Consider the following 26933-nt stretch of genomic DNA (forward strand, 5'->3'; position numbering starts at 1 on the left):
GGGTTCGGTGGGGTTGCTCAGTAACAATGACCATTCTCAAGTGGAGGGCTTTCCAAGACTCCCTTTCCTGCTCAGGTGATTTGCCTTCTCAAATTGAAAACCTGGTTCCGTTTTCAATACCTGACAAGTCTCCTGTGTGAACCTCCACTGTGCTTTCTCCTCTTGGCCTCTCAAGGTGTTGAAATACCCATCTGCAGCTTTTAACATCTGCCTCTATTATCCCCTGGCAGACTCAGACTCTTGCCCAGTAAGCTCAGAGGCACTGCCCAGCTCCCCTTTACTTGGGCCAACCTGACTCTCTGTTAATGCACAAACCAACTTAATGAGATCCCCACTCTCAGGCCCCTGGGACAGGCAGACAAGACTGACGAATATTGCCATCAGTCACCACAGACTTCCCAGTAATCAATGGCTGGAGTTTATCATTGAGAAGATGATGAAGGGTGAACAAGGAATCTTTGTCTGGCAACCTAGAGGAATGTACTTCACTTTCTTTCGAGAGGGGAATTCCATCAAAGGAGCCCAGCTGGGATTTATTCTTACTACCATACCCAGGCACATCTTTATTGGTGTTTGGATCTGATGAGAAATTCAGCCAAGAGAGAAGGGATACAACTAAACTACTAGACCTCTGGGAATCACAGAGCTGTGTGCTGCTTCCTTCCTTTGAGGGGGGGCGGGGGGGAATCCCAGGATTTGTGCACTCTCCACACAGTGGGTGCTCAATAAAGGCTGTTGTTGCTGCTGGATTGATAGTGGAGGTGGTAGAGTGAGCTGTAAGTCTTTCAGCTTGCAAACACAGAGGGAGCTGGGGAGAAGAAAGCTAAGGAATGTGGATATGAACCTTTGTGTAACCATTAAATCCATGAGAACAACTACATTTTCTTAGTGTCCAGTCACACTCTGGTAAAATATAATCTCTCTCTTACCCTTTGTTTTTTACTTCGGGGAATTTAAGTGCTTCTACGTGTCAAGCACTGTTCTAAGCACTGGGGTAGGTTACAAGTTAATCAGGTTGGGCACAGGCCCTGTCCCATGATGGAGCTCACGTCTAAGTAGGAGAGAGAACAGGCAATGAATCATTTTAACTGTTAAGAGAACTGAGGTACAAAGAAGTTAAATGCCTTGCCCAAGGTTATACAGCCGGCAAGTGGTGGAGTCAAGATTAGATCCCAGGTCCTCTAATAATGGTATTTGTTATGTGCTTATTATGTTATGTGCCGAGATCAGATCATTGGAAACAGTGCCTGCCCCAAGTGGGGCTAACACTTAAAGGGGCAAAAGAACAGGTATTGAATCCCCATTTTACATGTGAGGAAACTAAAGCACGGAGAAGTTAAGTGACTTGCCCACGGTCACACAGCAGGCATACGGTAGAGTTAGATTAGAACGAAGGTCTTCTGCCCCCCCAGACCTGTGCTCGTTCCACTAGGCTGTCTTGCTTTTCTCCCACCATTGCTACCGAAACGCAAGGCTTCCTAAAATTGTCTCTGAACCCGTACCTTAGTTGGATGATGAATCCAGGTTTAGCGTGAAGAGTCCACTCACAGTGGGCATTTAGTGGATAACTCTCCAGCAAAATTTGGCCCTTTGGGACCCGCAGAACTTGACCACACCCTAAAAAAGCAAAAATGAAACGGCACAGCTATGAGATGATTGAAGGCAGATCTTGAAGATAACGGTCAGGAAAGAAGAGGACAGGTAAGACCCCCTAAATGCTGGGGAGAAATGAGCTGAACTATAACAAGAGAGAATGTTGGGCCATATACCAGACAGTAACTAACAGTATTTATTGACCATCTACCGTGAACTAAGCACAACTAAATATGGGACACAGTCCCTGACCTCAAGGACCTTATAATCTAACTTGCAATATGCAATCCTCTACATTTTGATGTATTATATTTCAAAAGGAGAATTCCAATCAAAAATTCTCAAACTTCTCTTCCTTCCTCCTCATATTTCCTCTCCATAAAGCAACTAACAGTTGGCTGTGGTAATCCTAGGGAATTGAATACTCTCATCTGGCTGAATAAAATACCTTTTCAATATATCAAGCCAAAAACTCATTTTATCCTTATCCCAGTCTCCTCACATCTTTCCTTTTCTTATTGTCTTCAGTTACTGTTTGACAGGCTGCTGTTTGGTTCAGTGGGAAGAGCACTGTCCTGGGAATCAGAAGACCTGGGCTGAGGTCTCGGTCATGCCTGTGATTGGCAAAATTAGGTGAAAACTGAACAAACACTTTACAATGTCCTGCACCCCTACCCCCATACTCCTTTGTTCATACTCCACACCCCAGTGAGAACAGAACTGGCAAGGATGAGAATGTAGGAGTGGCACTGTGCAAACCACTAGCACTAGAATGGATTCCTTCATGCAGGTTCTCAGTCCTGAAATCTCAGGCCCAAGATTCACCTGTTGTTCTAGGGAGGAGGCTCCATCATCACTACTGGGTGTTTAAACAATCAATAAATTGTATTTATTGAGCACTTACTGTGTGCAGAGCACTTAAGAAGTGTTTGGGAGAGTACAATATAACAAAGTTGGTTGACATTTTACCCAACCACAAGGAGTTTACAGTCTAGAAGGGGAAGCACTGTGTTGAATACAAGATAAACAGTTCAGACCCAGACTTTGTCCCACATGAGGTTCACAATAAATCATCAGGTCATCCATCAGTTTTAATTTCTTGGGGGATTTGTCCTAGCATTTTTGTCAGGAATCTTTTTCCTTCACTAGGCCATAAACACCTTATGGGTTGGGACTGTGTCTACCAGCTCTACTGCATTGTACTCTCCCAAGTGCTTAGTTCAGTGCTCAATAAATACCTTTGATTGATTTTCTGTCAAAAGGAGTAGTCTAAAATACCCAAAACAACTGTATTAGCTGCTTGTGACAGGCTTCAACCAATCATATTTACTGGGCACTTACTGTGTGCAAAGCATTGCATAAAGAGCTTGGGAGACATTCCCTTCCCACAGTGAGTTTACAGTGGGAAGGACTGCCATGGAGAGGGGAGATAATCCTTGTCTTGTCTTATGTCGCCGAGTCATGTCCGACCCATAGCGACGCCACGGACACATCTCTCCCAGAACATCCCACCTCCACCTGCAATCATCTTTCAGTCATCTAATACATGCTACCAGGTTATGCTGTTTGCTATGGGAAGCAGCATAGCCTAGTGGATAGAGCACAGGTCTGGGAGTCAGAAGAACCTGGGCTTTAATCCCAGCTCTGTCACTTGTCTGCTGTGTGACCTTGGGCAAATCCCAACTGAACAGATCAGTTCCCTCATCTGTAAAATGGGGATTTAGACTGTGAGCCCCGTACAGGACAGGGATTAAGTCCAACCCACTGAACTTGTATCTACCCCAATGTTTAGTACAGTTCCTGGCATGTAGCAAGTGTTTAACAAATACCATAAGAACCTATTTGCCTTAAAGCAATAAGTTGTGCAGTTGTAAATAGAACTTTGGGTCAAAGAATTCTCCATTTAAAAGCTTATATTGCATTTATCTTGGAAATACAACTTCCAATAAAGAGGAAATAGTCATAAACAGTATAACACCCCCCAAACCTTTATGCATTTCACTAACTGTTCCCCATCACTCTCAGATCAGCCAATAAAATTGGGTTTCATAGTTTCACTTTCCATCTCAAGCACTCATCATTTGTTACGGGATAGCAGAATTTATCATCGAGAAAAGGGAGAGACACCTTTAATTTTTTTATTAATATTCATTCCAATTCCTGCACAGTTCATGTGCCATCTCACTCCCACAGAGCACCACATTTGGAAAACGAAATGGAGGGAGGAACAAGAAAAATCAACCCCAGGAAGGCAGCGGCGCAAACTCTTGGAGCCCCTTATATGGCTGGCAGCTTCACAAAGGCCAAGGCAGTGAAACCAGGCTGAAAGCGCAAAGCAGGGACCCAGAACTAGTTTGTCAATGCTCCTCCGGTTGTGCTCCTGCTTCCTGTTAGTTCTCTGTCCAGGAAGCCTTAATTAGCCTGCAGTCTCTCCACCTTCCAGGTCCAAGGGGAAAAAAAATGCCATTCACTGGTCCTCTGACAGCTCCAAACAAGCTTTAATCAGCTCTAGGTCCATTTTCTGTGGATTTTGGTGGCCTCTGTGTCTCTTCCCAGCCCTGGTCAGCTATTCCTGTGAAACCCTAGCCAGTTAATTACCGCCACCCCTATGGATCTCATTAGGATGCAGCAGAGATTCAACATCCACCAACTGCTCCCTCCCACCCAGGCAGGGTGGAAAATCCCAATCCTGTGATTGGTGGCGGCCTCCACACTCAGAGAGACAAAAGGGCTGTTTCTTGCAAATGCTCTGGCTAAATGAGTAGGGGGAGGAGAAACAGGAGTAAAGCATTGGATACTCTCAAAGAGGGTTTCCTGCCCTTTAGTTCCCTTCCACTTCCTTGGATGATGGTGATGGGGAAAAGTACAGGGTTTGGGGGTTCGGTGCCGGGGTGTGCTAATAGCACCTTTCTAGTCAGGGCAGAGTGATGAAAAACACCTGCACGCCCGGCCAAGGAAGTAGTAGTAGCCAACCCAGCAGGTGGTCCTACTGCTACAAGAAGTTCTTGGGTAAATGGCTCCAAAGGACATGTTCATATTTGCTAAAGATCAACCACAACAGAAAGCCTGGGGAAGCATTAGTCAGCATCCTTTGCTCTCATAGCTTCAGTTCATGTCCTAAACATAACTGCAGGCCTATACCAACAACAAAACATCCCTGGGGTCAAAGGGAAACTGGGTCTCATCAGTAAATCAGAGTGAGAGAGACCAGAAGGGGTGCCTAGCTTGATTTTCACCCCCCACACATGCAGGCAGTTCTTGCTTCTCTCTTCCTTTTCCCTTTAGTCAGGAGAGAGAAAGAGGTCAACAATTTTAGACAATCTTCCTGTGTCTTTGCTCTCTTTCTTCAAAACTTCAGAAGCCAAGACAAAAATGCATTCAGATGGTCTGAGTTACCTCTGAGGAAGGCTGAAGACAGCTCTAGCTGTCCTTGTACCTTGTCTGGCTCTGAGGACTTCTCTACGGAAGGGACGTGGCCCTGACCTGGTCCCAGAAAGCCCAGTCACTGCAAGACTGTGCAAGTCATTGTGTCTGGGGAAACTTGGATAGAGATCTCACCAGAAAGAAGAATTTTAAAAAGCAAAAAAATACTGGAAACATCACAGGTCCCAGGCCCAAAGGATCACCTGCTAGTAGCAGTGAGTTCTCTCCAGACAGATGGCTGGTTGGACTGTGGTCCAACTGGAGCGACAGGCTTGTCCAGTTAACAGCTTGCCTAAAGGTCTGACCTTAGCTAGTAGAGACATGGGTTAGCTTGCCTCTGTTAGCCCAATCCATCCTGGAACAAGCTCCCTGACCCAAGTCCCATGACTGGGTGCCTGTATCCAGTCCAGTGCTCATTCAACTTTTGGAAACTATCTCAGCCTGCTATGACTTCACTAGAGAAAAGAGATTACCCATCCACAATGCACCAAATGTCCTTGCACTTCCACACAGGTGTGAACTCTCTCTCATGCACATCAATGAGATGATACCACAACCCCTGGGCTTGCTGGTGATGCAGTTCTTTGAGGTCCAAGGGGATTTGACATGAGCAAGTGGAAGAAAATGGGTCAGACCAAGCTATTCCAGCCCAAGCTTGACCAGTTTTTCTATGGTCCAGATCCAGCCCATTCAGGACTCTACAGTAACCTTCATGGTCAATTATAATCATCATCATATTTGTTCAGTGCTTATTACATGCTAAGCACTGGGGTAGATACATTACAATTGGTTCACACACTATATCTGTCCCACCTGATGCTCACAGTGTAAGAGGGAGGGAGAACCATGAAGAAGCAGGCCTAGAGGAATTAAAATGGTTTGCCCAAGGGCACACAGCAAGCAAGTAGCAGAACCAAGATTGTAACCCAGGTATCCTGACTCCCAGTCCTATGCTCTTACGTCTAGGCCATGCTGCTTCAGATCTCCACTTTGCAATGTCTAGTGTGCAGTGGTTAAGGTAGACTATTGCTTCCACGCCATTCTTTTCTCTAAATACTTATCTGCCTCTTAGAGCAAGCCTCTCCACCTGTCTGTGCCCATGCCCTCACTAACATCTTAAAGATAATACTACTGAACTGACCTCTCAGTGGAATGATGCGAATCAGAATGCATAACTAATTATGCGAAGCACTTTGCAGATACAAGAATATTCCAAAAATGCTAAATAATAACTTGAGCATCAAAGGCCTTCATGGATATAATGCTAATTACCACCTAGTGTTTGTACTGGAAAGAATTCCTCCTGCCTTTAAGCTTTCAATCTCTCCCACGCCCTAGGGAAATTTACTTTTTTAGTCTTGTCTTGTTTCATTCCGATTTACTTCGCAGATAGCAAGCGAAGAGTCAATTTCATCCAGTTCCTCCACGGATGGCTTTCTTTCTGAGACATCAGAGAGTGCCGCAGACGTCCCAGATGGGAAAGACCTAGGCCACTGTCAAGCCTAGTGGAGGCCAGTGTGAGACAGTCTTTTCAGTGACTCAGGCCATGGTGCTTCCCTAAGGGAGACTGATCACCAGGCCAGCAGCTCTAGACATTAGAGGAAACAGCATAGTCTAGGGTCTAAAACATGGGCCTGGGTTCTAATCCTGTCTCTGCCACTTGTCTGTTGTGTCACCTTGGGCTAATCACTTTACTTATTTGTGCCTCAGTTACCTCATCTGTAAAATGGGGATTAAGACTGTGAGCCCTATATGGGACAGGGACTGTGTCCAGCCTGATTGTATCAACTCCAGCATTTAGTACAGTTCCTGGCACACAGTAAGCGCTTAACAAATACCATTAAAAAAATAGGAAATGCTCCTGACTCTCCATCTCTAAGCTGCTTTTGCTGTAGTCAACACTAGCATTCCTGGTTCTAAACCCCTGGAATCAGCCTCAAGCCTCAACAAATACTCTGGCTTCTGGATGTTCTTATTCTGCAAATACGTTTAGGCATTGGTTAAGCTCACCATTTCCACTTTATTAGTCATCTTTTGGATCAAGAGGACATATTTAGGTCCTGTAATCTCACCTCATACATCAGGCTCCTCCTACTCCGTGAGCCTCCTCAACTCATCATCGTTTCTTAGAAAGTACCAAGTTGAGAAGTCACAGGGCTAGAGGCCCTTGATCCCTTTATGGACCACTTACTCTGTCTTTTCCCCCATCCTCCTCACCCTGCCCCTGCCACTTGTGCACTTCCAGAGGGCAGTTATGGGGCAATGTCAAAAGGATAGTTCTTATTTTATAGAGGTTTTTCCATAGCATTAATAGTGTCCCTGCCTGGGCCCTTCTTTCCCTCCTTCCTGCACAGCAATACCTAGTAAAGTATTCTTCAAGAGGCTGCCTTGGTCTTGATTCCATCCCACAATATTCTGGGTTAATAATGTAAGTTTCTCGGTAGCCACTTCCCTGCCATCCCTGTGATGGTGCACTCTGGGCCTGGAAAGAGGATTTTGAAAGGAAAATAAAGTAATCACCTTTCTCCCCTGAGTCTAAACTGGGGGAAAAGGAACTAAAGCTGGAGAAGTTGAAATGGTAACGGTTCTCAAGCAAGAAAACTCTGACCTTATTGTTCTTCAGGTAGACAGTAATGGGGCTATTCCTTCTTGGGTCACTCCTTTCACCATCACTTTCCAGTGCAAGTGACACCAGGAAAAATACCACTGCTTTAGCTGAAAACACATGCCAATCGTTTCATGGTAACACAGGAGACAATCAAGCTTTCCTTTGTGAAAGGATTGCTCAGGGCACCATCTGGTGGGTAGGTGGGTCCACTACACATACATGCCCTCATCACAACCAGCCAGCCTGTCCAGGATGGCCTTCTGCTGAAATATTCACAGCACAAATCCATCTGGAATTTAAAAAGGAACAAGGAAGCAGGAATGTAACCTCTCCTACACACAAAAAAAAAGAAGAGGGGTGAGAGAGAGCAATGGGGAAAGGGGCATAAGGAAAGAGAGGAGGAGAGGGAGATAGGGAAAGAGGTAGAGGAAGAGGGGGGAAAGAGAAAGGAGGGAGAGAGAAAGAGGAGGGAGATGGAGACAGAGAGAGAGAGAGAGAGAGAGAGAGAGAGAGAGAGAGAGAGACTCATACTTATTTTCACTTCTACCCTACGGAATTTGTTAGCACATATTCATGTAAATCTCTCCTCTATGGGGTAGATTTTCATTTCTCAGCTTGGCAATTGGAAAACAAAGCTAAGAATAATGTCTTTCCACCTGTGCAAAACAGACTCTGGAACCATAAGGGTATGCTATATTTGAAATATTATTCACCATAAAAAGTTCCCTTTATGTTATACTACCAAACTCAAAATAGTTTGAGATCTTTTCTTTGATCAAGTGATGGAATGGGTATCTATAAGCTAGGGGCTCAATGCTAGGACCCACAACTAAAAGGAGGCTGCTCTCTAAAAACACTCCATCCCTGTTTTTTTTTTTGTTTTGTTTCACTTCTGCATCAAACAAAAAACTCCTCACTATTGGCTTTAAAGCATTTAATCATCTTGCCCCCTCCTAACTCACCTCGCTATTCTCCTTCTACAACCCAGCCCACACACACTGTTCCTCTAATTCTAACTTTCTCACTGTACCTCGATCATGTCTATCTCACCACCCACCTCTCACTCACTTCCTACCTCTGGCCTGGAACACTCTCCCTCCTCATATCAGACAGACAATTGCTCTTCCCCACTTCAAAGCCTTATTGAAGGCACATCACCTCCAAGAAGCCTTCCCTGACTAAGCCCTCTTCTCTTCTCACTCCCTTCTGCATTGCCCTGACTTGAGCCCTTCATTCATCCTCCCTCCCTTCCCCACAGCACATATGTATATATCTGTAATTTATTTATATATATTGTCTGTCTCCCTCTCTAGACTGTGAGCTCATTGTGAGCAGGGAATGTGTCTGTTGTTATATTGTACTCATGCAAGTGCTTAGCTTAGTACAGTGCTTTGCACATGTAAGCGCTCAATAAATATGATTGAATGAATGAATTTTAAGGTATTTGTTAAGTGCTTACTATGTACCATGCACAATAAGCACTGGAGTAAGTACAAGCTAATCATATTGGACACAGTCCATGTCCCTCATAGAGCTCAGTCTTAATCTCCATTTCACAGATGACATAACTGAGGGACAGAGAAGTTAAGTGACTTTTTTTGGTATTTAAGCGCTTACTACGTGCCAAGCACTGTTCTAAGCACTGGGGTAAATACAGCGTAATCAGGTTGTCCCACGTAGGGCTCACAGTCTCAATCCCCATTTTATAGTTGAGGTAACTGAGGCACTGAGAAGTTAAGTGACCTGCCCAAAGTCACACAGATGACAAGTGGCAGAGGCAGGATTAGAACCCATGACCTCTGACTCCTAAACCCAGGCTCTTTCCACTAAGCCATGCTGCTTACCAGACAAGTGGTGGAGCCAGGATTAGAACCAAGTTCCTTCAACTCCCAGGCCTGTGTCTTACCACTAAGCCATGCTGCTGTTGATAGCATAATTCTGTGGGCCTGCAGAGGTTCCAGAGAAGTTCACTTGATGCCACCATCTTCCCATATGCTAAGCAGCCCAAATACAGCTGCAGCCTTGGGTTACCAAGGGAGCCTGTTGGAGCCTGATGTCAAAAGCTGAACATCAGTATTTAAGACTTTCTTTCTATGAAGAGCAGAAGGCTGATCCAGTGCGAAAAGAATTTCATGTGGTTGTTGGATAAACCAAATGCAATTTTTCATATCTCAAGCCTTCCGATCTTTCTCCCTTCCTTTCAGAACACTAATCAATTGCAGTAGAGACGTCGTTCAGCTCAGGCCTCTGTGGTTAAGGCAAAATACAATCAGGAGGGAGCAATAATTGTTAGGCTTCTAATAATACCCGCTGTTCATTGAATACCAGCCACATTCTCGACCTTTTACAAAGCAGCTTTGGTTAGTAACCAGGAGGCTTTAACTAATTGTGAAAATTGCTTAAATCCAGTTAAAACAATATAGACCCTGCACCACTTTAGGCCAGTGTGTTTTTATAGTCTATAATAAATTGTTTCAACCAAGTCATCAAAAAATTATTTCACATCCTTCTAAAAAGTATTCTACGACATGCCAGGGATTTCTAACTGGATTCAGAGTTGACATTTTTCAAGGTCTAGGAACAGCTCAGGGTAAAATGCTTGCTGCTGTGATTTGTGATTAAAGGACAGACCATTTCTATAGGTGAAAATGAGGAAAATACTACACACTGCAACTAATTCACCTCTGTGATTGTTAGAGTGTTTGCAGGTTCAGACTGGAAGTAGGCTATGCTTGGAGAATTCTTACGGAAATTAGAGCACGGGCCTGGGAGTCTGCAGGACCTGAGTTCTAATCCCAGCTCTGCCACTTTTCTGCTGTGTGATCTTGAGCAAGTCACTTAACTTCTCTGTGCCTCATTTACATCATCTGTAAAATGGAGCTTAAGACTATGAGCCCTGAGAGGGACACTGACTGTGTTCAACCTAACTAGCTTGTACCTACCCCGGTGCTTAGAGCAGCACCTGGCACATAGTAAGTGCTTAACAAATTCCATTAAAAAAATGACTCAAAGAGAATTGAGCATTTGGGGATGAAAGCTAGAAGTTCTGTAACGTTTGGCAGACTTAACCTAGATAGAAGGAAAGGATCCTGAGAAAAAGATCAACAGACACTCCTACCAGGCATCCCAATAGTCCCCAGGCTTCTTTTCACCTTCTACCTAAATCATCCCCCATTATCTCCCTTCCCTGTCCCACTTCCTACACACTCAGATGGGACTAATCAGGACTTCAATAGAACTTGAAAGTTGTGATAGTGTATATATTAAGACAGACACTAGATTGTTTTTATATGAAACCTCAACCACTGGACAAGTTCAAGTCTTCAATCAAATATACCATCTCCAAGGAAGATGTCAGAGTTAAGCAGAAACGTGGCAAGATTCTGAGTCAGCAATCAAAATGGATGTGCTCCGCAAAACATAAAGCAGGATGTTTCGGGATTTCTAAATCCTGCCGCCTCTTTGGTGCCTTGGATTAGATAGTCTGACTCCAGAAAAACTCCTGAAGCTTCATGGAAGACAACAGTGGTAATTTCTAGGAAGGGTTAAGCGGACATTCAGATCTTTGGCCTGAAACTCTGAGGCAGGTCTTGATCATTTTTAGCCCTGGCCCTCTGCAACCTGGGCTCAAGCTTTCTTGCTTAATCTGAACAGAAAAAAAAAAATCCCTGCTTCTGACCATCTCCTGAGCCATTACTATAGACAATCAATCCCCCCACCCTTGGATCCTACTGACCTGTGGCCCTTTCCACCTCATTTGATGCATCTCACTGGATTCCCTCACCTTCAGTTGCTGTCAGCTAAAGCCTTAAACATGAGCAATACTCCATCCTTGGAAACTGCAAAGATGATTTATGCAGGCAAAACTGCTAAACCTACAGGACTACCCTGATGACTTCAGATTAAAATAACAAGTAAACAAGTAAGGTTAGGAAGAGATTTCATTTGAAGAATACTGAATTTTGTGCCCTGTCACCATGACACAGTTCAAAGTCCTGTTCTCATTTACATAATCTCATGAAACCCAGTGAGACCAAGAGGGGCCAGATATCACCGTACCCATCTGAAATGGAGGAACTAAGTCTAAAAGGAGGGAAATAATCACCCAAGAGCAAAGCAAGAAACCCAAGAAGAAATACAAGACCATTTTTAGGCCCATTCTTCTCACCCAGATTACAGCACCAATTTTAGCTAGATCTCAGGAGCAACCTCCACCTAGGCCACTCCCACCAATCAGTGGTATTTGAGCACTTACTATATGCAGCACTGTACTAAGAGCTGGGGAGAGTGCTATATGACAGAGTCGGTAGACACATTCCCTGACCACTAGGGAGCTTACAGTCTAACGGACAGTTTATTCTCTAAAACAGCAGTAACTTCAATCTGTTATGCCACCCCTGATCTATTAAATATTTTCCACCATGAAAAGCCTGCTTCACCTAGCACTGCAACACAACCACTTCTGGAGCAGCTGGCAGTCACCTCACCTAATGCCAGTTGGAAAGAAGAGGCAGTTTTCTACAGGCACAGTAAGGTGGTCTTCTTACCCACCATTCAAGCAACTCAAATGCTCAGACCCAGCAGATGGAGATTTGGTTTTGTAATAGTCTCACCTTGAAATCCCTCCAGCTATAAGCTGCACAAAACTCAGGTCATTGCCCTCCAAGGCCCAGGTCGGTCTTGTCAGAATTTAAAGCAGTTGAACCAGCGGTCTGGGCATTGGGTAAGGTACTTGATTTCTTCATGTATGAAATGAGGATAAAATCTTACCCCCCCACCCAACTACTTAGATTGTGAGCCCCACATGGTACAGTGACTGTTTCCCACCTGAATATATTGTATCTACCCCAGCGCTTACTATAGTGGTTGGCGAATAGTAAATACTTAAATTAACTATTATTAGGAGCTACTTACTCATGCAGTCTCCTCCATACCAGCCCCCATGGCACTCTGAGCAGTAGATTCCCTTCACGTAGAAGTTGTCCAGAGCCCCACCCCAAGAGCCATTGCGGCAGCTCTTGCAGTTCTCAAAAATGGTGCATCCTGAAATATTTCCAAAATAAGTTTCATTAGGTCAAACCCCAAACACATGCTGATCAATGGTTCTCGATCAGGGAATCCCATTAGTTCTGGGGACCTCGACACAATGAAGGTGGCTGAGCAGGAAAGTTCATAAATCCAACTCAACCAAGGAAAATGCCTGGTGGTGTCTCTGGGGGCGAGTCCAGGGGCTGCAAGTAGAGAGTAGTGGAGCAAATTAAAGCTGTGTCTGGCATCAATCAGCCCACTATCTGCAGATCAACCCAGTCTGGTTAACTTGGATCAAAAAATATTAAGCCAAGTCTGGACCGATTTCAAAACCCCAAACTAAATCATGCAGATTTGTCTCAGCCCAGAAGAAACTGGAGGCATAGCAGTAGGGTGAGGTAAGGAGTGAAATCTATAGTCCTTTACTGAATATCACAGTACATCAATCAATGGTATTTCGTAAATACTCACAGTGAACAGAGTACTGTGCTAAGCATTTGGAAAAGTACAACAGAGATGGCTTATACAATCCCTGCCCACAAGGAACATTCAGTCTAGAAGAACATGTCCTCTGCACTAGTTGAGCACCATGATGATAATAATAATAATAATAATGGCGTTTATTAAGCGCTTACTATGTGCAAAGCACTGTTCTAAGCACTGGGGAAGTTACAAGGTGATCAGGTTGTCCAACGGGGGGGCTCACAGTCTTAATTCTCATTTTACAGATGAGGTAACTGAGCCACAGAGAAGTTAAGTGACATGCCCAAAGTCACACAGCTGACAAGTGGCGGAGCCAAGACTTGAACCCATGAACTCTGACTCCAAAGCCCAAGCTCTTTCCACTGAGCCATGCTGCTTCTCTAACCATGATGGTGCAGGTAAGCAGAAAAGGTTAAGATGAATTGGAGGGAGGGGAAAAGGAAGGGATGTTTGTAGGCATTTTGAAAGCTGCAAGTTGCTCAGGGTTGTGGGAGTGGTCAGTGCATGCAGGGACAAAAGACCTGCTGGCAGCTATGTTAGTACTGCATGAATCAAAATCTTAGGAGCTAGTGGTCAATAGGCACTGGAAAAAGAAGTCAGGCCTACACAAACCCATAACTGACTCAAGGCAGCTACAGTGAGGCAGAACTGGGACTATTTTAGTTGTCTCTGGTCAGGTGAATGAAGACACTCACTGAAAGATGAGACTGCACACTCAACCACCCCTCCTGCCAAAAAGTCAGCATCTTCAGGTGGACCTGTGGGGGCTCTATTCAAGAGACGTTAGAATTGACACTGGGCTGCATGTTAGGACATTTCATCCCTTCTATAACTCATGAATGTATTAGAGTAGCTACCATCTTACCTTTCCTCAAGCTCTTAAAAGAACCACTGCTTAAATACAGCCAAGGTAGGTGTGATTCTTTGCTAGGTGGAAGGTTTCAAAGTGATGCAACTCAAACCTGGCCTGATCCTAAGTGGGCTTTTTGATCAAATGTCAATTGATTCAAGACCCACAGACTGACCCAAACCCAAGATGACTTGCTGACCTTTGCCCAATACCTAGGGGAGCTTCAGAGAACAATTACAACTGAGCAGCAGCAATTTTTTATGGTATTTGTTAAGCGTTTATGATGTGCCAGATGCCAGACATTGTACTAGACTCTAGGATAGATACAAGCTAATCAGGTTGGACACAGTCCATGTCCCATATGGGGCTCACAGCCTTAAACCCCATTTCACAGATGAGGTAACTGAGGACCAAAGAAGTTAAGTGACTTGCCCAAGATCACACAGCAGAAAAATGGTGGAGCCAGGATTAGAACTCTGGTCCTCTGACTCTCAATCACATACCCTATCCAATAGGCCATGTTGTGGGAAAGGGGACAACAGGGTGGAAGTGTATATTTAATTGTTTCATCCTTAGGCAAGAGTGGCAAATCTCCTAACCCAAACACTTGGCTTTATTTTGGCTCTTGCTATTGTAGATTGCTTCTGGGTTTGGTTCCTGCTGAATGGGGCCTGCCAGGAACCTGACAGTCTGGGCTTAGGAGCTCCCAGTGTCATTCAGCTCCTCTAGGATTAGACCTGACCTGAAAATTTAAGTCCTTATAGGCAGGGACCACCCCACATACTGGCTAACATTCATTCATTCATTCAATCATACTTATTGAGTGCATACTGTGTGCAGAGCACTGTGCTAAACACTTGGGAGAGTACAATACAACAATAAACAGACACATTCCCTGCCCACAACAAGCTTACAGTATAGAGCCAGGAGGAGGCAGACATTCATAGAAATAAATAAATCACAAATATGTACATAAGTGCTGTGGGGCTGGGAGAGGGGAAGAAAAAAGGGAACAAGTTAGGGTGACACGGAAGGGAGTGGGAGAAGAAGAAAAGGGGGCTTAGTCAGGGAAGGCCTCTTGGAGGAGATTTGCCTTCAATAAGGCTTTGAAGGGGAAGAAAGTAATTTTCTGTCGGATTTGAGGAAAGAGAGTGTTCCATGCCAGAGGCACAACTTGGGCGAGGGGTCAGGGGCGAAACAGACAAGATTGAGGCACATTGAGAAGGTTCGTATTAGAGGAGTGAAGTGTGTGGAATGGGTAGTAGCAGAGTAGTGAGGTGAGGTAGGATGGGGAATGGTGATTGACTGCTTTGAAGCCAATGGTGAGGAGTTTTTGTTTGATGCGGAGGTAGATCGGCAACTATTGGAATATTTTGAGGAGTGGGGAAACCTGTCCTGAACATTTCTGTAGAAAAATTATCCAGGTAACAGAGGGAAGTGTGGACTGGAGTGGGGAGAGACAGGAGGTTGGGAGGTTAGCAAGGAAGCTGATGTATTCTGGGTGGGATAGGATGAGTGATTGTATTAATGTGGTAGCAGTATGGATGGAGAAGAAAGGGTGTATAAATGCTGGCTGGGAAAAAAGGGATACTGAGCAAGAAACCTAGAAATCAGACTGCCCCGTGGCAGCCAGGAGAGGGCAGTGGTGTATAGAGACAAGAACCGGTTCTCAAGAGCAGGATGAAACTCATGTCCTGTCCCACCCTGAGACAGTAAGCATCACTGAGGTAACTAAGTTACAACTGAGAATTCAGGAGGATAATGAGGCCCATGTAAGCGGCCTGAACAGGGAATTCTGCAAAGCCATTTCTCATCTGCTTCAGATGTTTGGCCAACCTTCTCTGTGGCCCTGGTTCACGAGAAGCTGCATGGCCTAGTGGCTACAGTGTGGGCCTGGGACCCAGAAGGACCTGCGTTCTAATCCCAGCTCTGCCACTTATCTGCTGCAAGCTACTTCACTTCTCTGTGCCTCAGTTACCTCATTTGTAAAATAGAGAATAAGACTGAGCCCATTGTTGGACTGTGGCCAACATGATATGATTTTATCTACCCTAGTGCTTAGTACAGTGCCTGCACAAAATAAGTGCTTAACAAATACCATAAAAAGGGTGGCCACCCATCAGCTCATTTTATAATAAGCCCACACTCTCCCTCCTCCTCCTGGAAGCTCCTACCACTGAGTCCTGCAGCTCAGGTTGAGATCAACGCCTCTATTAACAAGAACCTGGGAGTGGAACCCAGAGGCCCCAGAGGAAGTATATAAGTGGACAGGAGCACAGCAGCTTCCCCAAAGAAACACTAGAGAGTCAGGTGGACTTGGACAGACTCCTGCAAAATGGTGCTTGTGATGTCAGCTCGTTGTGGGCAGGGAATGTGTCATATTGCTATATAGTTCCCTCCCAAGCACTTAGAACAGTGCTCTGCACACAGTAAGCTCTCAATAAACATGACTGACTGAATGACATGGCATGCTCAACGCAATGCAACATCACATACATGTCCAGTATCCATAAAGTGCCCTGCCTATTCACAGATCATTGGAACCAGAACCTGTATTTTGTACAGCAGGTAAGTTCAACTTCAAGCTGAGATCTCCCCTCCATAAATTCATTAAAGTAGAAGTGGTTTGACACCACCATCCCTTCTTTCCCTTGCCCCAGTAATATTTTCACCCTTTTTCCACCTTCCAAAGACAGGGGAGGCCCTGGATGCTGTTTGGACACACCTGGATGGATCAAACAGGAGTCGCATTCATTCTCTTCGTTCCTGCAGCAGGGAATGGTGTAGCCAACAACCTCTTTTTTCCCGGGGCAGACGCACTCTATCTGATCGTATTCACAGCACTCTCGGCACATGATATTCCACTCAGCCCCGGGGCAGGCCTCATTAATCACGGTGTACTCTGAAACACAAAGCCTGGCAGGTAAGGGAAAACCATGTCAGCACAGCAAAGTACAAATACTTTCTATACAGTTATCTCAGTGAACAAATGACTGGGGATTTCCAGACATGGAAAAGGGACTGAAATAAATTATTCCAAGACATTTCAAGTGAAAGCCTTTTTTTTTGGCCAAACATCATATAATCTTTCCTGGGGTTTACAGTAATGACTCTGATTACCCAGCATGCAGTATTCATAGCCTTCCTCTCAGATAATCAACAGAATAAACGTACACTTCAGTAGATTTGTTAAAATCCAACGGTTTACATGGCTAAACTCATTGGGAGGATTTAATTTGAAAGTGCTAAGGTATTGGTTGCCTAGGTCTGAGATAAAAATCAACCCACCTTTGAAACGAAAAAAGAAAAGAAAACCAAAAACATGCATAACTCTTAATGGTCCAAGCAGAAGTAACATTTTTAATGAAATGAAAGGGTGGAATTGAATCCTAGCTATTGTTGTAGTGGTTTAAATAGTTTGGCCGAAAGTCAGTTGTGGGAAACAGTTCAGATTGAGAGCCTTGTGTGAGACTGTCAGCAGTATTTATTGAGCGCTTACTGTGACCAGGCACTGTCTAAGTGCTTAGGAGAGTACAATACAGTAGCATTAGTAGGCATAATTCCTGGCCTCAACGATCCTGCAGTGTAGCAATTGTATTCTTGGATGTAGTGGCTGAAGGCCCTAGGCTCTGAACTGCTTTTCTTTCCAGAAAAACATCTGCTATATGATTCAAAATATTTTTTTCCTGTTTAAATTCACAATTTTTTATACTTAAAAAGCTATAACCAAAGATCCTAAAGCTAAGTTTCAAATGAAAGCCCTTTGGCAGACATTAGCATCCTTTCAAATTTAGAAGATCTGGCTCATCTCTTATCTGCTAAGTTTTGATCCTGTAGATAACATGGTCTGGGTTCCCCTCAGCACCCCTCACAATTCATTTTCCCCACCCAGCAGTTTAATGGTCTCACTCATTTCTCCCATTAATCAATCAGTGGTATTCGTTGAGTGCTTACTGGGTACAGAGTGTACTAAGCATGTGGGAGAGTACAATAAAAGAGTTGGTAGACACATTCCTTGCCCACAGGGAGCTTACAGTCTAGAAAAGGACACAGACATTAATATAAATAAATTACAGATATCTATCTTCTCATCTTCCAAGCCTCCGGCAGCTGCTGAGCTGACAAAGAGGGTGCACAGAGCCAGAGTGAGGGTGTGCATGAAGCAGGAGAGGAGTGAGAGAAAGAGAGAAGTGAGAGAAAGAGAGAGCAGTGGGCGGGGAACAGCACACAGAATGGTGATATCTAAGGAGTAAAAAGCTTCCCAAACAAACCAGAACAGTGAGGTAGACATGTGTGCCAGATTCAAAAACAAAGAAAGGAAACTGGCCCCGGAGAGCACCGTGGGTGAATTAGTCAAGTTTGCTGACATTTTGGGGCCAGATTACTTCCAGCCACAGGCCAGACCCATGTCTAGTCTCTGCTTTCTTGTCCCCTCCACTAGGAGGTAATAATAATGTTGGTATTTATTAAGTGCTTACTATGTGCCAAGCACTGTTCTAAGTGCTGGGGTAGATTCAAGGTAAACAGGTTGTCCCACGTGGGGCTAACAGTCTTCATCCCCATTTTACAGATGAGGTAACTGAGGCCCAGAGAAGTGAAGTGACTTGTCCAAAGTCACACAGCTGACAAGTGGCAAAGGTGGGAGTAGAACCCATGACCCATGAAGTAGGCTTAGGAACAGGTAGGTTTAGGAACAGGACCTAGCCAGTGCTGCTGTTCCTAAGCCTTCTCTTGACAAGTGCAAAATTAATTCAGTCATATTCTTACTGGGTGCAGAGTACTTTTCTAAGTGCTTGGGAGATCAAATTATAGCAATAAACAGACACATACCCTGCCCATAATGAACTTACAGTCTAGAGGAGGAAAAAGTGCAGGTGGCCCCACAGAAAATGCTCAGATGTTTTTGGAGAGTCTGCCCATACTCTGAGAAAAGCCTAGTAGTATTTGGTTCCAAAGTTAAAGGCTTTGTCTGCATAATACACTCATTTCTGCCAGAACTAATTCTGGACAGCCTATTTGACTGTGACTCATCTAATTAACCTGTATCTGCCCCAGTGCTTAGTACAGTGTCTGGCACATAGTAAGTGCTTAACAAATACCATAATTATTATAGAGCATGAAAGCAGGTTTTATGAACACTCTTCTGACTACAAAGTGTGACATGCTGATGGAACAGATGGGTGTGAGCATTCACGAGGGGCTGGACCATGGATGAACATTACAGCATGAGTTTTCCTGAATGTGGGACTCTTCAAGAATTCAACCTTCAAGTTATAAGATAACTGAGTATACCTTTACCTAATAGAAACTTAACCACTGAATGGTTTCTGAATAATCAAGCAGTGTTATCTAGTGGAAAGAGTGCCGGGCTGGGAGTCAGAGGACCTGGATTCTAATCCTAGCTCCACTACTTATCTATTGTGTGACCTTGGGAAAGTAACAACTTCTCTGTGCCTCACTTACCTCATTGTAAAATGGGGATTAATACTGTGACTGTCATGTGGGACATGGACTGTGTCCAACCTGATTATCTTACATCTACCCCTGTGCTTAGTACAATACCTGGCACAAAGTGTGTGCTTAAATAACATTAAAAACAAATAAAACCATGAGTCCAACACTGATTGATAGCCATTTCATTCACCTCAGGACTGAGTCCTGAGGGCCATCACTCAAATCATCCTCTCTTAAAGGTCAAGTTCTAATCAATGGTACTTACTTGATCTACCTTTAGGAAATCATCAGAGCATTAAATCAACCTCTGAGTTTGACAGGGCATGGAAAGAAATGACAGAAAAGTGTTGATTTTTAAGACCAGAGAAGTGATTTGATAATGGGTAAATTAAGTGAGTTTCCCCTAGGATTTCAGAGGTTAACATATACTGTGATTATGTGGAAGCATATCATTTCCCCAAGAGCACATTACTGAGTTTCTGGTTATTAAATGTGAAAGAGTTGGATAGGGTGAACTCACTGAAATTTAAATGCAGAATAATGAGGCCAGTGACTCTAAACCTAAACCTGACCCCAGACTCCAGGAATGGAAGCTTTGGAGAAACATATCAGGAGAAACAACTGTATTATATATTAACTAGCACCTTTTCGCTAAGCGGGCAAGGCAGTTCTGATAGACCTTAATTAATTCTATATTGTCCATAGAGGTAAGTGGGAGGACGGTCTACATTTTACAGGAGGGGAAACTAACAACACAAAGAAGGGAAAAAAATGTGGAATATCATGAAGGGAACTAAAGGTCAGGGTATGTCATCACGTAAGTCCTCTGAAGTTTCTCTTGGGCTAATTGAGCTGATAAAACATGGGCCTGGGAATCAGGAGGACCTGGGTTCCAATCCTGACTCCACATCATATCTTCTGTGTGACCTTGGGCAAATCACTGAAGTTCTCTATGCCTCAGTAAACACATCTGTAAAATGGGGATTAAGAAGGTAAGCACCATAATTTATTGATTTATATTAATGTCTGTCTCCCTCTCCTCTAAACTGTAAGCTTGTTGTGGGAAGGGAATGTGACTGTTTATTGTTGTATTTTACACTCCCAAGCACTTAGGACAGTGCTATGCACACAGTAAGCACTCAATAAATATAACTAAATGAATGAATGTGAGACATGGACTTCACCAAATATGATTATCTTCTATCCACCCCAGTGCTTAGTATAACAGGCACTTAACAAATGTTATAAGAAAAAGAAGAAAGGTGGGGGAGAAAATCCTGGCAAGAACCGGTCCCTCCATCCCAAGCACCTCTCTCAGCAAACATGACCTATTTATGAGAACTCTTCAGTTCTGGCCTGTGTAACAATTATGTGCCACAGTTTTTCCATTGATAAATCAGTGTTTCTCTATACAAACTAGATTTCCAAACTGCAACTTCTGGGTCTAAATGTGGCCTTGAGTCCTGGAAGAGAGGTGAGAAGAGCTTCTTCAATATTGTTGGTCCCAGAGACCAATCAGTGGTATTTACTGAGAGCACTTACAGTGTGTAGAACATTCATTCACTCAATCATATTTATTGAGCACTTACTGTGCTCAGAGCACTGTACTAAGTGCTTGGAAAGTACAATTCAGCAATAAAGAGAGATAATCCCTGCCCACAATGGATTTACAATCTAGAGGGAGGAGATAGACATCAAAACAAGTAAACAGGCATCAATATGAATAGAATTATAGATATATAGAAATATAGATATATACATAAGCGCTGTGGAGTAGGGGGGAGGGGGGGAGGGGGAGAACAAAGGGAGCAAGTCGAGGTGATGCGGAAGGGAGAGGGAGCTGAGAAAAAGGGGGCTTAGTCACTGTCCAAAGCACTTAGAGTACAAGGTAACAGAGTTGGCTAAATAGAGATTTAAGTGGGGAAATATGCAAGGCCCTTCTTCAAAAATCCATTTGAGCCATTTACCTTGTCATTTATTTTCCTGCCAGATCCTCTGTTGAGAAACTTTCCCTCCATAAAGCAGAACTAGTAATAATAGGACCAGGAAGGACTTAGCTGCTCCCGATAGCACAAGTCCTCACAACCAGGGTCAAGTTAAAAATTAAATTACCAAAAAGATATCACAATCTGGGCATTATTCAATTTATAAATTGTAACATGAAAGAATTTTAAGAACTAAATGTGGCCTCCACTCCTCTTCTCTCTTCTCAGCATAAACCCGGACAGTTCTGCATGTCATCAGTTTGCACACCTGGGCCCAATGTTATTATATTTCCATTTTTAACACCATAGGGAAATATATAAGTTCCTGAAAAACACAGAACTCCATTTACTCACTTTGAAAACATTTCCACTCAGATCAGGTTTCACAAGCCCAGTGTATACAAGTTTATCTGTGGGTGGTTTTATTTTAATCAAGAATAAATTTTTGTCTCTAAATGGCCCTGGGCCCTTTAAAAACAACCACCAGGATATTTGCCTTGCTTGTAAAAGTACCTCCAATGAGCTAGGAGGTCAGGCAAAAGAGGAGAAAGTGTTGATCACAGAGAAAAAAAAAACCCTTCCCCTCCTCCTGTGGCAATTAGAAATTGAAAGTCTAAGGAGCTGACCATCAATCAATCAATCATATTTATTGAGCACTTACTGTGTGCAGAGCACTGTACTAAGCGCTTGGGAAGTACAAGTTGGCAACGTATAGAGACAGTCCCTACCCAACAGTGGGCTCATAGTCTAAAACACAGTGGGCACAGTCTAAAAGACCATGCTGGGAGCAGGTCCTGCAGGTGGCTTGCAGGCCTGACAGTTAGTTTCACAGGACATGACAGACAGCAGAGGAGAGTGGAGTGATCAGAACTTGAAAGACCTGCAGTGAGATGCCTAGACCTCCCTCCTTGGGACAGATCCATCCCATTTTGGTATTAGCTCTTGATTGACATTAGAACCTCTGTCATCACCCTTCTGCAATCTGATTTCCTTTTCCCCCACACCACCCTTGATTCTCTGGACCTCCTTGTCTTGCTAGGTTGCTGGGCTTAAGCTCTGCAGCTTAAGAGGGACTTCATGGTATCTCAGCTCCAATAAAGAAAAGAACCTTTGTTGGAGATACCACGGGAGAGAGGCTAGATTTTGAATGACTGATGATGGAGTGCCTTTCTTTTGTTTTTATCAGTAAGGCCCAACCAGGCTTTAAGACCACCATCTTGATCATTTCCGGTCTTGGCATTCTGCTGCTGAGCTTGGCTCTCAATCACCCTTGTCACTTTATATCTTTGCCTGGACAAAGAAGGATACCTTCTTATACGCTAAGGAAAGCAGTGCTAGCTAATGGACCGAGCACCAGGACAATTTGTGTTGCCAATTTGTACTTCCCAAGTGCTTAGTACAGTGCTCTGCACATAGTAAGCGCTCAATAAATATGATTGATGATGATGATGATGACAAAGCTCCTTGAGGACAAGAATTGTGTCTATGTTCTTTATGGTATTCTCCCAAGTTTATAACAGTGCTCTGTACACGTTCAGCACTCAAAAAATACCACTGATTGATTGGACCCAATCTCTAGATGGAGGGGTAAGCCTTTGACCTAGGCAACCCCACTGTTTCCCCTCAGTCCTGTTAAAAGTGAGGGGTAATTTACTTAATTCTAGTGAAATGTGTCAGGATGTTGTGAAGACTAATGAGATAAAGGGTGTGAAGATCTTTTGCAAGAAAAATGAAACATAAAAAGAAAGTGCTATTATTATTTGACTGGAGCAAAATCATCAACTCTGCATGAGAGACAGATGCCTGGCAAAGAGATTGAATTATACAATAATGCCTTATTCATGGAGCTCTTTACACACATGGTATTTTCAAACATCCCAATGGTGCTTATATAATAAAAAGGCCGATACCTCACTCCAGCTTTGACATTTCTAAGTTCCTTTCCTTTCAGTACCCCAACTCTGGATAGAGTTGATAGACCATAGCTCCCCACCACATTGAAAGCTTTTATTTTTTTAAATAATGTTGTTAAGTGTTTACTAGTTGCCAGGCACTATGCTAATAATAACAATAACAATAATGATGGCATTTGTTAAGTACTTACCATGTGCAAAGCACTGTTCTAAGTGCTGGGGAGGATATAAGGTAAGGTGATCAGGTGTCCCACATGGGGCTCACAGCCTTCATCCCCATTTTATGGATGAGGTTACAGGAACAGAGAAGTTAAGTGACTTGCCCAAGGTCACACAGCTGACAAGTGGCAGAGCTGGGATTAGAACTCATGACCTCTGACTCCCAAGCCCATGCTCTTTCCATTGAGCCACGCTGCTTCTAAGCACTGGCATACTTACAAGGTAATCAGGTTGGACACTGTCCCTGTCTCACATGGGGCTCACAGTCTTAATCCCCATTTTACAAATGAAGTAACTAAGGCACAGAGACTTTTTGTGACTTGCCCAATGTCACACAGCAGACAAGTGGTGGATCTGGGATTAGAACCCAGGTTCTCTGACTCCCATTTTGCACTTGGCCATGCTGCTTCATTTTATCTCATAGCACTCCTAAAATCCCATCTCTTCCAATAAGCCATTCCCAATTTATTTCCAGCATCCTGTCATATAAATCCAGCCTCTATCTCTAATGCTTATGAAGCTATTTATACCCCTTCTCAGAATTTTTGTTCATATTTATTCAAATGTGCAAGGAGTTTTTTGTTTTAACTATTGTATCTGTAAAAATCTGTATGTCTGTTTCCCCTTTGAGGGCAAGGAATGCATCAGTTCTTTGTTGTGTACTTCTCAAGCCCTTAGTATGGTACATTGCACTTAGCAAGTCCACAGTAAATACTAATATTTCTACTGACTGCTTACATACCAGAACCTCTTAGGTTAGATGATCTCGGAGCCTAGGCAGCAGTTTATGGTCCAGTGGCCAACATTTTCACCTATAGCCTTCTATATTGATTTATAGGCAAAGTTATCCCCCAGCTCTCTTTAAGCTCTTTACAGCAGCTTAGAGACAGGGCAACTTAAGAATAGTTACCTCCCAGAGCCTGGCACACAAAGACAAGACACATTAGGACAGCAGATTGTGTGGTGATGCAGGGCTGACCAGACCTGGATTTTGAACAGGTGGTCTCCTTTGCAGAGAGGATGGACGGACCCAGGAGGTTACTACATAGAGCACTTCTTATCTTAAAGAGCTTCTAAGCCCAAATCTTGAGCCCCCTTTCAGAGATGGAGAAACTGGGACATGAAACAATGACAGCCACAACGTGGGTCATAACAGAATGAAGAACAGAGTCTGCCTTGAACTCAACTCTGGTTTCTTGATATCAATCAAATTTATTGATCATTTGCTGTGTGCAGAGCACTGTACTAAGTGCTTGGGAGATAAAATCAGGACTCCTGGAGGCTCAAAATGGGGGAAAAGACTGGACGAAGTCTGGATCCACCCACGCTTACTATGTGTCAAAAACTGTTCTGAGTGCTGGAGAAGATACAAGTTAATCAGGTCAGACACAGTCCCTAATCCATATGGGCCTCACAGTCTAGGAGGGAGTACAGACATTGAATACCCATTTTATAGATAAGGAAATTGAGGTTCAGAGAACCTCAGTGACTTGCCCTAGGTCTCACAGCACACAACTGGCAGTGCCAGGATTAGAACTCAGGTCCTCTGATTCCCAGGCTCATGGGAATCCATTAGGCTATGCTGCTCCTCCACTTTAACTTATTACTGCTACTTGCGATGCACTGGGGGAGAAAATGTGTGGAAAAATAAGGAGGCTGAGAAGTTGAGGTCGAAGTCAAGGCCTCTAGGGAGAAAACTGCAGGAGTCTCTGCTTTTTCTAATAAATTACAAGGAAAGTATGAGATAAACATTTAGAGGATACCATCTTTTTTCTGTCATGTTGACACAGTCAATAAAAAACTGAACTGTCAAGGCAGTAGGGAATCTGAAGAATCTAAGGGTACTCCAGGAGACCTAAAACAGAGTATGAATTCACATAACCTATATACTATCTCCCAGTTCATTTAAAGCCGCATTAAATAACTTGGGTATTCAAGAAGCTTGTTGAGAAAGAGTCAATAAACTGTTGGCTCTGGGCTGCTCCATTCCACCCAGGGAAAGACTTCTTTTCTGGACCCCACACAATGTAGGTGCTGATGGAAGGAGCGATGGCTCATATCAATTTTCCTAAGAATAAAAAAAGCCTAAATATGAATACAAGCAACGGCCGATTCAATTCTTCAGAAAATGGCAGATTAAAAAACCCAGATAGTGTGAAACATATCAAAACAGGGCAAGGAAAGAAGTTTACAGAGTCCAGAAAAACAGCAGCATTGCAACATAGAAAGCATTTTACTGAGCCATAAAAACTGGATCCAGAAATAAAGTATACTACAAACTGATTTACAACTCTGAAATGGCAAAAACCCCTGTGTCATTTCAACCCAAGAAGACCATAGTGTAAACAGCACATACCACCTCCAGGTTATGGAAACTGTGGGCAGAATACCTGAGTTCAGCAGTAAACAACTTCATTTGAGCAAATACCAGGGAAAGGGACAAGTCAACAGATCTAGAATCCTTCATGCTTAGGGTTCATCTCCAAATGAGCAGACACAAACACTTGACTAGCATTCCTTTCCCTTTGCTAAGCAGCCTATGCACTTTCACCCCAATGCCCTCCAAAGCCTCACCAAGTAAGGGAGGGATTCTTAACATCTTTATACCTCATCTTTCCCTCTGCCTCTCAGAGGACTGGAAATCAGGAGACCTGGATCCTAGCCTTGGAACCATGATTTATTTGCCTGCTGTGTGATCTTGGGCAAGTCATTCAACTTCTCTGTGCTTCTAATTTCCCCTTTTGAAAGATGGGCATAAAATACCTGTTATCCCTCCTTCTTAGACTGAGCGCCAAGTAGGACAGGGACTGTGTCCAACCTGATCACCTTGAATCTGTTCCTTGGCTAAATTCAGCACTCAGCACATAGTAATCGCTTAATAAATACCATCGCTGATAACAGCATCAGGCCTCAAACTTCACAAGGACCATCCCAAAGTCCCCCTGCAGTACAAGTCAAAGAAGAAACATTTCACACCAGTATTTCTGTCTGGTGAACCAGCAAGCCTCTGGCCTTCAGAGTTGATGAGGGATTTCTTTCAAGTAACTGCAAACTAGAAGTAAGTTTTGCTAGATCAATTTGATGGTAATTTTTTTTCCTAGAACAGATTTTGTTTGTGCTGGTAAAGGCTTTGTGTTCCTGGTTAATCGAAGCTGTTGTAATTTATTAAGTCACTCTTCTCAGATGGCAGTTTCTGCTTTTTCTATCACCAGAACCATCTGGGCAAATGGACAACTCACCCAACTCCCTTTCTGCCAAAGCTTTTAAAGCTAACAATCCTCTCTCTTCTAGCAAGGGCCTCAGAGAATGACATGATACAAACCTGAGGAAAAACTACTTTATTATTCTACAGGAAGGTTAATTTCAGAGTGGTGGAC

The 26933-nt window shown here is 43.6% G+C and overlaps 1 protein-coding gene across 2 annotated transcripts in view; it reads right to left on the reverse strand.

Moving 5' to 3' along the window:
* The window catches only part of PAMR1 (peptidase domain containing associated with muscle regeneration 1), a 72452-nt gene that overhangs the window by 38610 nt on the left and 6909 nt on the right, over positions 1 to 26933 (reverse strand). The window contains exons 2-4 of one of the 2 annotated variants that reach the window (XM_038764957.1): positions 16711 to 16887; positions 12539 to 12667; positions 1503 to 1617 (exon numbers count right to left, since the gene is read on the reverse strand). In XM_038764957.1, the coding sequence (XP_038620885.1) occupies positions 1503 to 1617; positions 12539 to 12667; positions 16711 to 16887 (421 nt within the window). Of the gene's footprint in view, positions 1 to 1502; positions 1618 to 12538; positions 12668 to 16710; positions 16902 to 26933 lie in introns of both variants that reach the window. The other variant, XM_038764958.1, reaches the window with a different exon arrangement.

The sequence above is a fragment of the Tachyglossus aculeatus genome, chromosome 22 (genome assembly GCF_015852505.1).
Source record: "Tachyglossus aculeatus isolate mTacAcu1 chromosome 22, mTacAcu1.pri, whole genome shotgun sequence".
Taxonomy (NCBI): domain Eukaryota; kingdom Metazoa; phylum Chordata; class Mammalia; order Monotremata; family Tachyglossidae; genus Tachyglossus; species Tachyglossus aculeatus.